The sequence below is a fragment of the Haliaeetus albicilla genome, chromosome 16 (assembly GCF_947461875.1).
Source record: "Haliaeetus albicilla chromosome 16, bHalAlb1.1, whole genome shotgun sequence".
Classification (NCBI taxonomy): domain Eukaryota; kingdom Metazoa; phylum Chordata; class Aves; order Accipitriformes; family Accipitridae; genus Haliaeetus; species Haliaeetus albicilla.
The window spans coordinates 4,699,035-4,713,443 of NC_091498.1; the positions used below are offsets into that span (position 1 = coordinate 4,699,035).

Here is a 14,409-nt window from a genome sequence, read left to right on the forward strand (position 1 = left end):
AGTTTTTAACATTGCTTCATTTTATGTCTTGCAGATATTTTCGTGCCTGGCATTACCAAGTCATACCCTCTTAGTCTGCCAAGTTTATGTATGAATATTGCTCATACCACGTAGCAGACAGTGACCCCCTCAGATCCTGGAGGCAAATATTCTCTTTTGCCTCTTGGAGAAGCATGTCACTTACACTCCTGATAATGGAAGGAAACTTTCACATTTCACCTTGCACGCTTGCTCTGTATATGTCCTTTCATGCCAGTATTTTGCCTCAGGTGTACATTTTATAATGTGTTTTTTCCTTTCTGCCTAAAAATCTCTCACCTAAGTAGCTATAGGCTCTGCCCCTCTGGTCTGAAGGTTTAACTGCTCTAAAATGCTGTACCCGCATAAGCTCATGGCGGTGAGGATTTTAAAGCTGCAAAGGGTTTTGGTCTCCATTTCAGTGATGATGAAAACAGTGTTTGGATGCATTTGGTGATTCAGACTAAAAGTACCTTAATGTGTTTAAGGGCAACACCAGTATTTCCATCCAGTTTTAGGTTGGACTGAATTGGCTTCTGGGCATTCTGATCCCTTTGTTGACTTAGAGGGAGGGGAATCTATGTATGTATCTTACACCAGTGGCTCAAGTTAGATGCAGTGAGTCCAGGAAGAGGAGTGTTTTGTTCTTGATTGTTTGTGTTGGTTGATGCTTTTTAATGCAAAATGTTGGAACTACTGTCTCTTCACTCCCACTTCATATGGTTTCCACAGTAGGAATGTGGGTTTTGTCAAAGTTGTCCGGGGGGGAAAAGAAAACTGAGTAGCTGCATAAAGCAGCAATGCTTTTGATGTTACAATAGGAAGGTAGTGAAAATTGCAAGAGCTCTTAGACACTATTTTTAGGCTTTTTCTGCAGTTTTTTAGCTTTCATTGGAATAAAACAAAGCTCTTTTTTTTTTTCTCAGGAAGATAATACTTCAGCAGTAAGCAAATGCACCTCTGAGACTGTCGTGCAGGAAATGATCTCTCAAACAGAAGCAGTAATGGAAGGGGAGGAAGGACGTGCTATGCACTAAGTCATCCCACCAAGTGACTGGCGTTTTCAGCTCAAATGTAGCATTTGCCAGCATTTGTTAGAAGTGTTTTGATGAAATTCCACTGTTAAAATGGACAAGATTGCCTTACTGCAGCAGGCAACTGAATGTGGTGCAGCTGATGCCCAACTCTCCCCTTTGTCCTTCTGAATGTCACTGTCTATCCAACAAGTGTGATGAGGTGGCTGGGTGTCTCCCGGGTCGTTTTTTATTCTTCTGTAACTCCAGTTTTCCACTTCCTAGGATGTGGTGATGTACTGTTCTCCAGCTTAGATGATGGGGACATGCTGTCAGAACCTTTTCACACATCACCTGGCAGACAGGTGTTACAGAGTGATAGGGCTCTTGCTTGCTTCTGAAGGCTGATAAGTTTGCAGTATCTTGTGTCTGAGGTCCTTCCGCACTGCACAGAGCTGGGAAAATGTTATCCGAACTGCTGCTAAACAAGGCATCAGCCAGTCAGTGTAAATGAGACTGGAGTGTCCAAGTTATTTATCAGTTGGCTCAGCCTTTCTGCATGGTGTTTTAAATGAGGTTGGCTCTGTTCATGCTGGTCAGCTGAATACTGTGCAGAGGGAGTTGGATCTGAAATGCCTTCAGGGCTCAGTCCAGAACACTTACAGATCCAGGGTTGATTGCTCTGAAGGACTTACAAAGGATAGGTGAAGTCCTGGTAAGCTTTGGTCTGCCGCTTCTTCACCTGCTGTGATCCTTTGAATCTCTGGCAGAGATTTTATCTAATCACTGGAATAGTATAACTTGCCAGCTTTCTGTTCAAATGTGCCACCACTTACTCTGTCTTGGACTGTTACTTATTTATTCCAGGCCAAGCCTGAGTAGCTGATGCACCTTATTATCAAACAGCTAACACAATTGTGCATGTTGGATCTGCACATCACCTTCTTGGAAGTATCCCCATTTTTCAGACTTGCCAGCTGATTTTTGGTGCTGTTGCTTTGCAGTTGCTACTGTGGCGATTGGAGGTTTCAACTTTCTTAGGCTTTTCGTGCTTCTCTTATTCAGGGTGGATACATGCAGTAGGAAGGGTATTTTCTAGCCTTGCCTTCAGGAAAAGCTGAACTTCACAGGCTGATACTGTAACTGCTAATTTTTGCTATCTTTGAAGAAAGGGAAGTGGGAACCCTGAAGAGTATTCTACTGTTTTCTTTTAAATCTCTGTTTAGTTTGTTTTTATCCATCTCAAGTGAGTAGTTTCCCAGCTCATATGAGGTTTATGAATTAATTATGTTGAGGCAGGAGTTTTCTGTCTTTCAGAGGCTGAGCCACATTTCTCTTCCAAGCCATGATCACATGGAGTGTCTCTTCTGTTTGCAGTTTTACCTGTATTGTTGATGCATTCTTTAATTTCTTGCCTCTAAACTGAATTAAAAGAAGCAAGTAGGAGAATTAGCTAGTTGTTTGGACCATCAGGAAGCATTCAGCAAACCAGGTAGGGAACTCTTGGGTTCAGAGACAGGCAGCAGGATAAGACACATTTGGCAGTTACCTCAGTCTGCAGCAGCCTTCATTACTGACAATAGCATGAACAGAGTTCATTGATTTCTATTTGTAGTATGCCTAAGGGAGAAATGCACTCTTTCTTAGTGGTATGTGAGAGAACAGTCCCATGTCTTTTTATTTTTGCCTGATCTGTTTCTCTGTGTATTGCAGGACCTGTCTGGTTCAATAGATGATCTACCCATGGGTACAGAAGGAGCCCTGAGTCCTGGAGTAAGCACATCAGGGATTTCCAGCAGTCAAGGAGAGCAGAGTAACCCAGCTCAGTCTCCTTTCTCTCCACATACCTCTCCTCACCTGCCAGGCATCAGAGGACCCTCCCCATCCCCAGTTGGATCTCCAGCTAGTGTTGCTCAGTCCCGCTCTGGTCCACTTTCACCTGCTGCAGTACCAGGTAACACTACTCATGTGTTGATCTTTTGGTGGGGCTCCTTCATGCAGCTGGAGAGTGAATTAACATGGCTGGTGGGGAGGAATTGGCCAGTGTCAGTAGTATGTGGTTATTGAGGTCCTGTGATCTCATTTGTTTGCTTTAAAATGTCTGTAACTTTTAAAGGATGCAGTAAGATGGGTGGGATGGCTGGTAAACCAGCAGTGTCATTTTGCTGGGTTAATGTGACTGATCTTGCTCTTGTTTTTCTTCACTGTGGCTAATGTGCTCGTCTCCCGAAGTTGTTTGTAGTTCTGGTATTTAATACTCTTGCATCGTGGGTTTTGTGGTGTGCAATTTTTGTAATTAACCACTCTCCTTTTTGCGGTGTAGGCAATCAGATGCCACCCCGACCGCCCAGTGGCCAGTCAGACAGTATCATGCATCCTTCCATGAACCAGTCAAGCATAGCGCAAGATCGAGGTGTGTGACATGAGTTAAAAGATGTAATTGTAAAGCTAGATGTGTGACTAAAAATTACCTGGCCTGATGGCATGGATTCTATGGTGAGATAGCATTTAAAAGCTGCCCCGAGTTTATAAGTTGCAAGCGTTTAGGCACCTTGTACTAAATTCAACTGTTACTGGTTGTTCAGCCTCTTCATATTCCATCCAAGCTAGTAGTTTGGCTTGTAAGATGTTTTCTGTGGCTTTTGACACACTTTTCTGTGAACAGTGCTTGTCCAAGGTCCATGTCCTTAAGCTCAAAATGAGGGGTGCTCGCAACAATATTGTGTGCCTTTTCCCCCTAAGAAAATAAGGTTAATGTGGGGAAAAATGTGTGTAAAATTTCAGCTCTCATGGATGAAGGTATATAGTTGTCACCCTGAGAAAACAAACAAGCAAACAAAAAACCAACAACAAGAAGCCCCTAGGATTTGCAGAGTTGTACTGTCTATTCCTGTGACACCAAGTTGGTTTTTTTCTGGTTAAAACAGGAAATTGGATCTGTTATCTTAGCAGATAACACTGGCTCCTTAATAGCAACCACTGTAAAAATCTGTCTAGGCTGTTGCTGAAAGGATTTTGTTAGTGGGTCCCAGGGGTTGCTGTTACCTAACAACATGTGCGTCCAGTGGCACCTCTGGATACTTTGCACTAATAAGTGTCTGCTCCATTCACTGGGTGACCAGGTTACATGCAGAGGAATCCTCAGATGCCCCAGTACAGCTCACCCCAGCCCGGCTCAGCCTTATCTCCCCGTCAGTCTTCTGGAGGACAGATGCACGCTGGAATGGGGCCATACCAGCAGAACTCCATGGGAAGCTATGGACCGCAGGGTGGGCAGTATGGACCTCAAGGTGAGGCACAGTCAGCTCCTCCAGGTGGGAACTGAGCTGAGCAAATACAAAAGGCCTCTCTCGACTGTAACATCTTGTCTTTGATAAACTGTTTTTCTTTGTCCCCTCTTAATATGTGGGTAATACAAAACAGTGTGCTCCTTATGAGCTGGAAGGAACTGTACTTTGTTCATGTTGAGATCAATGAAATACTTGGCTTTTGGGGCTAGTTGTACTTCTAAATGTAGGATCCCTCCTCCTCGTTTAAAAAGGTGTAGGTTGTGCATCCAGTGTAATAGAGAAGAAGGGCCAGTTCTCTTTGGAGAGGAAGAAAATTGAGTGTTGTGTGTTTTGGAAATGGTTACGTGAGTTTTTTACATCCTGTCCTGGACCATTTAGCTCACTCTGCTTGGTTGAGGTTTGGGAGAGTTTCAGGCAGCTTTTGAATTGATGTTGTTACTTGGCTATGTCAAAACACATTTTATGTGGCTTATATCCAAGTACTTTGACTTTTTGTTGAGGTGTTAACACTCCCCCTCATCTCTGTTAGTGATCTTTAAATATTTGCTGATAGAAGATTTTTATGGTGATTCATAAACTAACTAGTTGAATGATGTTGTCTTCCCCTCTTTTTATCTCCTTAGGAGGTTATCCCAGGCAGCCAAACTACAATGCTATGTCCAATGCCAACTACCCCAGTCCAGGAATGGGAGGAAGCATGAACCCCATGGGAGCAGGGAGCCAGATGCATGGGCAAACTGGTGTGCCACCGTACAGCGGGCTTCCTCCAGGGAGGATGAGCCATGCAACCATGGGGAACAGACCTTATGGACCTAACATGGCGAATATGCCACCTCAGGTGGGGACAGGCATGTGCCCTCCACCAGGTGGCATGAATCGCAAAGCACAAGAAGCGGCTGCTGCCGCGATGCATGCTGCTGCCAACTCCATCCAGAACAGGTAAGAAATGAGATTGCCCCTGGTCTCTGTTAAAGTCCCTTCTCTATGTCAGATCTAGGTTTCAAAGCTGTGGATGGGATAACCCAAATTTCAGGTAATACTGAACATACACTACCTTGAAGGTTTGCCCTTCTTGGAGATTTTTTAATCAATCTTAAGTGTTAAAAAAGGAAGAGCATAAAGCTTGGATGAGCACTGTGTTGGAATACATCATTAATGACATGCTTAGGGAATTTTTAATATTCATAGGTGAAATTTATTTAACTCTGAGATCCCTTCAGTTGTTTTCCCTTTCTGGTCGTCTTTGTTGCATGAGTGGCTTAAAAGATGCTGCGTGTGTGGTAAAACCCATAAATCTAGCAGACAGCCATCTGAACTAAGGCATTACTTGTCCAGTGTAATGAACTTCTTCCTTTTAGGGCCTTGATGAGCAGCTGTGGGAAAGGGAGCTGGAATTCAGCACTGAACTTTGCAACTATTTTCTGTGATGGTGGTTTTTTGGTGTTGTTTTTTTTATTTTTTTTTTATTTTTATTTTTTTTTATTGCACATTTCAGGGTAGGTGTATGTGGCCTACCAGAATGCCAGGAGAGCCATGAACCTGCTTATAAATTGGGTTCCCCCAGTAAAGCTGTTAGATATATTTGTTGTCTGACTGGCCATTGTGCTCCTCTCCTTATGCTGACTTAAGGACTGCTTCTGCAATCTACTGTCTGATGTTACCTATGACTGCCAAGAGGCCAAGTTCCCAAATGCCAATAAAGGCATCAAAGCCTGTCCCTTTCAGTAACAAGTTTGAGCAACAGTTGTGTATGAGGTTTTCTGATACAGGTAAAATAATGTAGCTTGTATGGGTAACACAAAGGAAAGAAAGAAAGAAAAATCATTAAATGTGGCTGGAGCACTACACTGTTAGTCTATACAAATAATGGATTCTCACTTAAATGCACAGGGCTGCATTATTTGTATATCTGTTCTTCCCTGTAAAGGCAACTTAACAACTGAATTGAAGTTCAGTTTGGGGATGTAGTAGAACAAGATTAAGGATGAAAATGTTCAGAACTGAAGTCCCTCTTTTAAAATGGTTTGCATCCCCTTTTCTTTTGAGAATGAGACTTAGGCTCTAGGGTTGCTAAGCTTTAAAACAGCACCTGATCTTTGGTCTTTTGCTGGAAGATTGAGCTGGAGAAAGTCACTTCTCCACTTCCTTTGTAGAAGGTTTCTTTTAGCAAACCTGCTTCCTTGGAAGACAAGATCTTAATGCTTAGTATTTGGAGTAAGTGTCTGTTTCTTCCTTGCCTTCTCTAGGCCTCCTGGTTATCCCAACATGAATCAAGGGGGAATGATGGGCACTGGACCTCCTTATGGACAGGGAATTAACAGCATGGCTGGCATGATAAACCCCCAGGGCCCACCCTATCCGATGGGTGGGAATATGGCTAACAACTCTGCAGGTAAGCCAGTGCTGACCATTAGGCATTTCCTTGATTTCATTGTACTGGATGGAGAATCAGTGTTAAAAGATTGTTTTAACTTCCTAGGGATGGCAGCAAGCCCTGAAATGATGGGTCTTGGGGATGTCAAATTAACACCTGCAACTAAAATGAACAATAAGGCAGATGGGACGCCAAAAGCAGAATCCAAGTCAAAGGTAAAATGTTTTGGTTTTTGTTTTTAATGACTCCCATCCTCTTCAGCATGCAGGGAAATAAAATCATTGCATGTTAACTTGGAGTGAACAGTGCATTGGTCTAGTAGTGAGTGTGGTTCCTGAGAGAAAGCTATTTTGATTCATCCTCCTCACCCTGAACAGACTTCTCGTTAGTATGGTTGTCCTTGTAGTAGTATGTGATCTGACTGCTACTTGTGACCATGGTTCTAACTCACAAGTGTGCCGAGTGAGTGGGATATCCTCTTTTGGGATGTGTTATGTTTTGGAGCGTAATTAAAGACATAAGTGTCTCGAAACGTGTGTATCTGTGTTTTAGAGTAGGTTCTGGCTATATTTGCAATAAACCACTAAATACCCACATATGTTAATAATAGTATTCTTGCAGAGCCTGAACTGTGCCATCCACTACAGACACCCTCTAGCCCTCAGTAAGGCCAGGAAAGGGACTCTTCCATTAGAATTCACATGTCCTCCCCTGTTTAAGCCTTTATCTAAAATTTCTAGCAGATGCCTGGCACACCTTATTTATATGTTCTCGTTTCAAATGTGGGCTAGTCTTGCCTTTATTAACTGGGGACAAGGTACCTGAACAGATGTGCCTTTTGGATTGGCTTTATCCAAGTCCGCAGATCCTACAAATAGCTGATTAGACTGTTGCTTGAATCAGAAGTGTAAAGGTAAAGACCATGTAGTTGAAGTGCTCAGTGTAAGGAGATTCAATGTGAATTATGCTTGATGTGTCCAGCCCTGGCTGTGCTTGAACTGTGGCAGTGGTTCCAAGAGGTTCTTCAGGATTTATCAGGAAAATTCAAACAATTGAGGGTTTTACTGCTGGGATTCATAAACTGTTCAGAAATGAAGGGGAGCATTTCCCAGTCCTTTGGGACCAATCAATTTCACTTGAAAAACAACTTAATATTAGGAAATATCACTTGCCACAGTGAAACTACCAAAAGAAGTGTGAACAAACCTGAGTTTGTTGCTGGTGTAGACTTGGAGCTAGTCACTTACCACCTCTCAGCTGGGAGGTGGTACACTAAAGTGTTACTGTTGTTTCACAAACAAACTAATCCTGTGTTAAAGCCAGAAGAGGGAGGCAAACAAGTTCTTCAGGGACTGTTTTTCTTTGCATTACTGCTACCAGTTTCAAAAGAACCACCAAAAAAACAGTTTCTGAGCCCGTAGTCTCCTCTTTTGCTACTTGAAAGAAAATAAAAGCTCTGCAAGTTTGATACCTGTACCACCAGCAGTCTCCGAGAAGATTCAGACGATCTCTCAGTGCTGCTCATGTGTTCTGGCACCTGCCTTTCTATTTATGACGAACAAGGACTTAAATACTCTTGGGCTAGTGGATGCCAGAACCTACAAATAGGGTTGTTCTGTCCTCCTGGTCTGTGCTGTTCAAGGATTATCTTGCGTTAATGAATATACTCAGTCTTGGGTGTAGGGGTTCATCTACAACATCATCAGATTTGAAGTTCACTTCTACCTTGGAAGTTCATTTTCAAGTAAGCATTTGGAATGCCAAAACCATTTCTGCCTTTACTCCAAGTGTGTGTGATCCAGGTGGTGAAAGACAAAATAACATGCTTAGGCACTACTTAAGAAGACTTGGGGGAAGCAAGGCAAGATGCAGGTCCACAGGTTTTACCTCTAAATAGACCCTCGGACAATTCAGTGAATCAGATGTGTAGGAGCTAGTGTGATACTCCGTAACTGAAAGCTTGTATTTGAAATTGCTGTGATGCCTTTCCACATCAGTCTTCCTGGATCCCGATATGCCAGTGATAGCAAACCAGTATGGGAGCTTATGTCGTATCTAGGTAGCAGGAGATTTCTGCACTTCTGTCAGTCAGTAGGCAAAGGAAGAGAGATGGTCTTTGTGGGGGACCCCTCGCACACATTCGTCAAACAGGTGCCTCTAATCTTTATTTTTCTTTGAGGCATGTTTATTTTTATTCCTTGGCAGTGTTTAGTGACAGTTTAATCTGGCATCTACGACTTGGGTAAGAGAAGAGACTAACTTGCAGTAGCCACGGGGAATCTCATTTGCAGTTGAATTAAGTGTTTTCTCATATATTTAGCAAACAAGCCCACAAAGGATGTCTTAAAGAGATGGCTCTCTGCAAAGTCTCTTTGAGGTTTGTTTGGTTTCTGTAGCATTCCTGAAACCCTTCACTTTTTAAAAATACATACTCTATGAATTCCCTGAGTAGCGGCTGGTTTTGTGATACCTTTGTCAAATAATACTTGCCTGACGTTGATCTGAGACTAGTGTAGGTCTAATATAAAGCTTTTCTCAATATAACAGCAGAACTTTGAATTCTTATCTGACTGCTTTTTTGAAACCATCTCGGACGTGAACTAGCTGCTTTTGTGCTGCTCAGTCCTGATATCTCTTTGCTTCTCCTAGAAGTCCAGTTCCTCTACTACAACCAATGAGAAGATCACCAAACTCTATGAGCTGGGTGGTGAGCCTGAGAGGAAGATCTGGGTAGATCGTTACCTGGCTTTTACTGAAGAGAAGGCCATGGGCATGACAAATCTCCCAGCAGTAGGCAGGAAACCCTTGGACCTTTACCGGCTCTACATCTCAGTGAAAGAGATTGGAGGATTGACTCAGGTGAGCGTCCAGCAGCCAGTGTGGTGACTGGGTATTTGTATTCAGAGCTGCCTACTGTCTGGCAGTTGCAAGCCAATGGGCAACACAATTTAAAGTCAGCTTTGTAGCTAGATGTAAACCATGACTTTCCATTTAGCTGTGTTTATTTTCTTTTTATTTTTTTAAATAATGCTTATAAGGCCCAGCATCCTTTAAGTGACCCAAATGTCTGCTCTCCTGTTGTCTGGCTGAGAACAGTCTGTAGTGAGATTCAATTCAAGTGCTTTTTTTTCCATGTTTGTCCAGTTCAAAGATTGGTGACACTGTCTTTGTCTTTGCATCTGGCTGTCAACTGACCTCGTGACTAACTTGATTTGCAATCCGTCCCTGTTTCAAAAGTTTTTTGTAGGTGGGGAAGAGGGTTTACTAGTTTTGGGTTTTGAACACAACTGTATCTGCTCTGCTTAGCCCTTACTGCATCCTTTGTGTTAGCTGGGAAGTGTTGATTTCTCCCCAGAAAATTTGTTGGAGAAGTAGCTGGGATTTTGAGTTTAGAGCCTCTTCTTTGTTTGTGCAGGTCAACAAAAACAAGAAATGGCGCGAGTTAGCCACAAATCTCAATGTGGGCACATCCAGCAGTGCAGCTAGTTCTTTGAAGAAGCAGTACATCCAGTGTCTCTATGCCTTTGAGTGCAAGATTGAGCGAGGTGAAGACCCCCCTCCAGATATCTTTGCAGCTGCTGATTCAAAGAAGTCTCAGACTAAGATACAGCCTCCATCTCCAGGTGAGTTTAGACACTGGTTTAAGGTGTGCAATGAATGTTTGAACCAGAGGATCTCTGGCACTGTATGCCCGACTCCATGTGCTGTGGGCCAGACTGGTTCCAAACTTCCACAAAGCCCCCATGTCTGTTTCTAATTAGATGTTCTCTGGTTGTGTGGATTAAATACTTTAGTAATGGGGGAGTGAATGGTACTGGGAATAAGTCAAGTCGCTTGAGGTAGTTCAGTTTTTGTGTGTCCCACCTCTGTAGTAAGTTTAAGAAAAAGGAAAACATAAAAATACATACATACCTATATACACATACCTCTATGCTTACTAGTACGTCACTGCCTTATGAGAATCTGGTGGGGAGAGAAGTCTTGAGTTATCCCTACAAGGTGATCTCTGCACTTCTAACAGCAGCCCTTGTTGTTACTGCTGAGCTTTGGGAACTTGCTGGAAGAGTTGTGCTCATTTTGACTATGCAAGTGCTACCTTCTGGGAGTAAATGCTTGATGTGGGTGTGCACTCATCTTCCTCATGAGTTAGTTCTTTCTGTCTTCAGCAGGAGTCAGTGAGGACTTTCTGAGGCTTTGTGGACAGAGAGCATTGTAAGCCTATTACAAGTTGGATGCTCTAGAAATCAAGCCCTTTAAAATGAACTTCTACTGTTGTTTCAAATTTGATGAGGTGGTCCAGTTTCTGAATATTTAAGCAGTGTTCAATTCAGGTTTGTTTAACATAAAAAAAAAAAGAGAGAAGAAAAAAGGAGAAAACATCCAGGCTAGCAGTGCATGCTGTACTCTTTCGTCTTCGGAAAGTCTGATCATTTCTGTCTCATTTGCATTGAATTCATTGCTTGAATTGCTGCTGAACTTGCCAACCCTTTCAGCTTCAGTTTTCCAGTTTGTCTTATATAAGTAAAACCTTCAGATGCTCTTTCTGGTCAGAAGCCCGTTCTTGTAGGTGAAATAAAAACTTTGTCTGCTTTGATGTTCCTGTAATGTTTGCAAAAAAAGCCTTTTTGGTTCTGAAACCTGGCATCATCTTTGTCTCACTCCTGAGGAGTGGAATAATGAACCCTTTTTAGATTGTACTGCGGTTGTGTCTCAGCCCTGCTAAGCCCTTGATCGACAGTATGCTTGTCTGAATATTCTGTTGGCAGCTACGTTTATCTATCTTCTCAGTTACAGAGTGTTGCTTTTTTAAAGAACTAAATCATGTCTTTTCACTAGTCAGGAAACCTGTCCCAGTGTAGCTTCAACCTTGGTGTATTCGGCAAGATAAAGCAACTTTTGTGTCATTAGACTAAACTTCTGTCTAAAGTGGTGTCTGAGTTCCACTTAAACTAGACCACAAATCCATCCCCACTTTCTTTCCAAAACCTCTTTCTTGCTCCTCTGAGATACTAGGCAGTGGAACAAAGATGTTAAGAGCATTTGGAGTTTATTTGGAGAGGGCTGAGACTTTTAGGAAGGCACTGAAAACTTTTTGTAGCACTAGATGCCTGTCAGAATGGATTAGATGGTGCACCAATTTTTATTTTGTTTTAGCTAATATGGTGCTATGTGAAGGTCGTGAGTCTGCCTTCTGGGCTGTGGTACAGGTGATCTCTTGCCTCAGCACATCAGTGGGAGGAATTTGTGGGGCTGCTATCCCAAACTCTGCACATTTGTGCAGCTCTGTTGACTTAGTCCACAGGTTTGATTCCTGCTATGTGAGGACTGTGCTGTATTTTCTATTTAAACTATTCTCTCTACTTGTCTTACTCCAGACTCCTGCAACTAGGAATATGCAGAGGCAGCAGTGAAGCATGGTTGGTTGTTCTGATCCTTTTAAGCTGTATCACTCAGCATGTTCATGCTTCTCTTCCGCTTTGCTTTTCTTCCTCTCTCTTGCTCCCCTGGATCGGCAGGAACTGAGGGTGCAGGGCATGACACAAATAGCTCTCCCAACCCCAGCTCCAGGCTTAAGAGCCTTAAAGGAGCATTGAGTCCCAGTGGGCACTACTGTTCCAGAGGCTTGCTGAGGCTCGCTGAAGCAGCATCCTCCAGACTTGCACACACAGAGGTCTGTCTCCCAGCAAAGCACCCTTATGGAGAATAACTTCCCTGTTTGAAAGGCAAGTGGACAACAGTGGGGCATTTTGAAGTCCCATCATTCGGATGAAGTGCTCTGTCATCCCACACAGACACACATGCTCTGCTCTTCTTGCAGACTTTATAACCTGTTGTTGTTGGCTTACACTTCATTTCAGCCTGTTCTGTCAAATTAACTACTGCATAACTTGGTAAATGATGAGGATCACACTGTACAATTCTCCATTAACCACTTTTTGAGGCTGCAGAGCATCTAAAGGCCTTGCAGGACAGTCATCTAGGTAGAGCTCTTGCTGCCGGAGCTGGTTTCCATGCAGCATGCATTCATAACCCTCGAAAACCAAAAGTGTTTACAGAAAGGCCTTGGCTGGAGTGGACTGGGTATTGCCTCGTGGGCACTTGGCATGGATTTCCTGCAGACCTTCTTGGGTTCCTGCTCACAAACTGCAGCATGTCCCTAGGGAGGCGTAATCAGTCTGCCGTTGGGTTTTAATTCCCAGAGCATGGAACTGGCCCAGCTCCAACTGTGTGTAAATTTGTGAGTGGGAGGGACGGCAGGGGGTGGGGACAAACACCAAATGGCAGCGACGCAGGGAATGTCTCGAGGCCTCTTCCTGCCGATGCCAGCATTACAAACCAAGAGGAGCGACGAATTCCTGGGGGAAGCGAGTGGAGCTGAACCGCCACTGAGAAAGGCGGGGAGGGCCCATGAATGAAACTCCCTGCTGAGCTTGCCTCTGCCCTTCCTTCTCCCGAGACCTCCCTGGGCTGGGAGGGAGTCCTGGAGAAGAGGACAGGGTGCCAGGAAGGTGGGGTGTAAACAAACATGCCCTGGACGTGACCTCGGAGGATTTTAATGAATAGCTGGAATGACTCATCAACCAGCAGGGCTGAAGCTGAGGGATATCGGGTGCTGGGGATGGTAACTAATGGAAACATTAATTAAGAGTTCAGCTCTTGCCAGCTGTGAGGAGCGTATGAACCTGAGAGCTGACAGTGTCACAGCGATCCAGGGGCAGAGGAGAGCTCCTAGAGCTCATGGCACAGCTGGATTACACATGACGGCCTGGGATTTTTGGTGAAAGCTTACTGTAGTGTAAAGCAACCCCTACAGAGCCAGGGAACTTGCTGGACAGGTTTTGTCATTCAGTGAAAGATCTGGCATCTCCGGCATTCCCAGTTCCAGGAATCCTTGGGAGTGGTGCTTGAATTAACCTGCATGAATTAACCCCTCTCGAAGGGCAGAGCAGACAGAGGAGCCTTGTTCACAGTTACTTGGTGACTTCAGCTGGCGTCCTGGAGTTTCCATCACTAGAAAGATTGTGAGACTTCCAGGAGCGGACTACAACCCACCTTCTTTCTGGGTAGAAAGAGTGCGAAGGTGATGGGTCAGTGGTTGTCACTTGGCAAGAAGCACCGTATTCCCTGCCGCATGATGCACTGTAGAGCATCAACCTTTGAAGGTAGATAGCTTGGGCAACATGACACAGTGCCACAGTAGTGGCATGGTGTGTAAAAAGGAATGTGGTTAAGAATGAAGGCATAATGAAAATGAACACATCCTCTCAGCTTTCGATTACTGTACATGGTTCTTCTGGGAAGTCTGGCCCACTATATCCTTGTAATGTTGAGCTCCTTGTACTTTTTTTTGGCCATATTTCATCTGTCTCTTTCTTGAAGGACTCTTTGCTCTCTGTTCTTGAGGCTGATGTTCTGGGAGGTTCTGGGTTGCATCTGTAGGGTGCAGAGCTGCTCACACCACATTTCTGTTCTTGCAGCGGGTTCAGGCTCAATGCAGGGTCCTCAGACACCTCAGTCCACCAGCAGCTCCATGGCAGAAGGAGGAGACTTGAAGCCACCAACTCCAGCGTCTACGCCACACAGTCAGATGCCCCCTTTGCCAGGCATCAGGTATGAAACCATTGCACCCTATTCCGCTATGCTGGATGCAAGCTGTGAACGTGAGGTCATTTCTGGGACATTACTACTGGTGGCTGGAGACTTGAGTACCTGT

The 14,409-nt window shown here is 44.0% G+C and overlaps 1 protein-coding gene across 3 annotated transcripts in view; it reads left to right on the forward strand.

Moving 5' to 3' along the window:
- ARID1A (AT-rich interaction domain 1A) overlaps positions 1-14,409 on the forward strand; it is a 61,798-nt gene that overhangs the window by 39,604 nt on the left and 7,785 nt on the right. For 2 of the 3 annotated variants that reach the window (XM_069803223.1, XM_069803220.1), the window contains 9 exons: positions 2,745-2,985; positions 3,355-3,444; positions 4,154-4,321; positions 4,945-5,260; positions 6,568-6,713; positions 6,801-6,910; positions 9,345-9,554; positions 10,111-10,318; positions 14,174-14,306. In XM_069803223.1, the coding sequence (XP_069659324.1) occupies positions 2,745-2,985; positions 3,355-3,444; positions 4,154-4,321; positions 4,945-5,260; positions 6,568-6,713; positions 6,801-6,910; positions 9,345-9,554; positions 10,111-10,318; positions 14,174-14,306 (1,622 nt within the window). The remainder of the gene's footprint in view (positions 1-2,744; positions 2,986-3,354; positions 3,445-4,153; positions 4,322-4,944; positions 5,261-6,567; positions 6,714-6,800; positions 6,911-9,344; positions 9,555-10,110; positions 10,319-14,173; positions 14,307-14,409) is intronic. The other variant, XM_069803221.1, reaches the window with a different exon arrangement.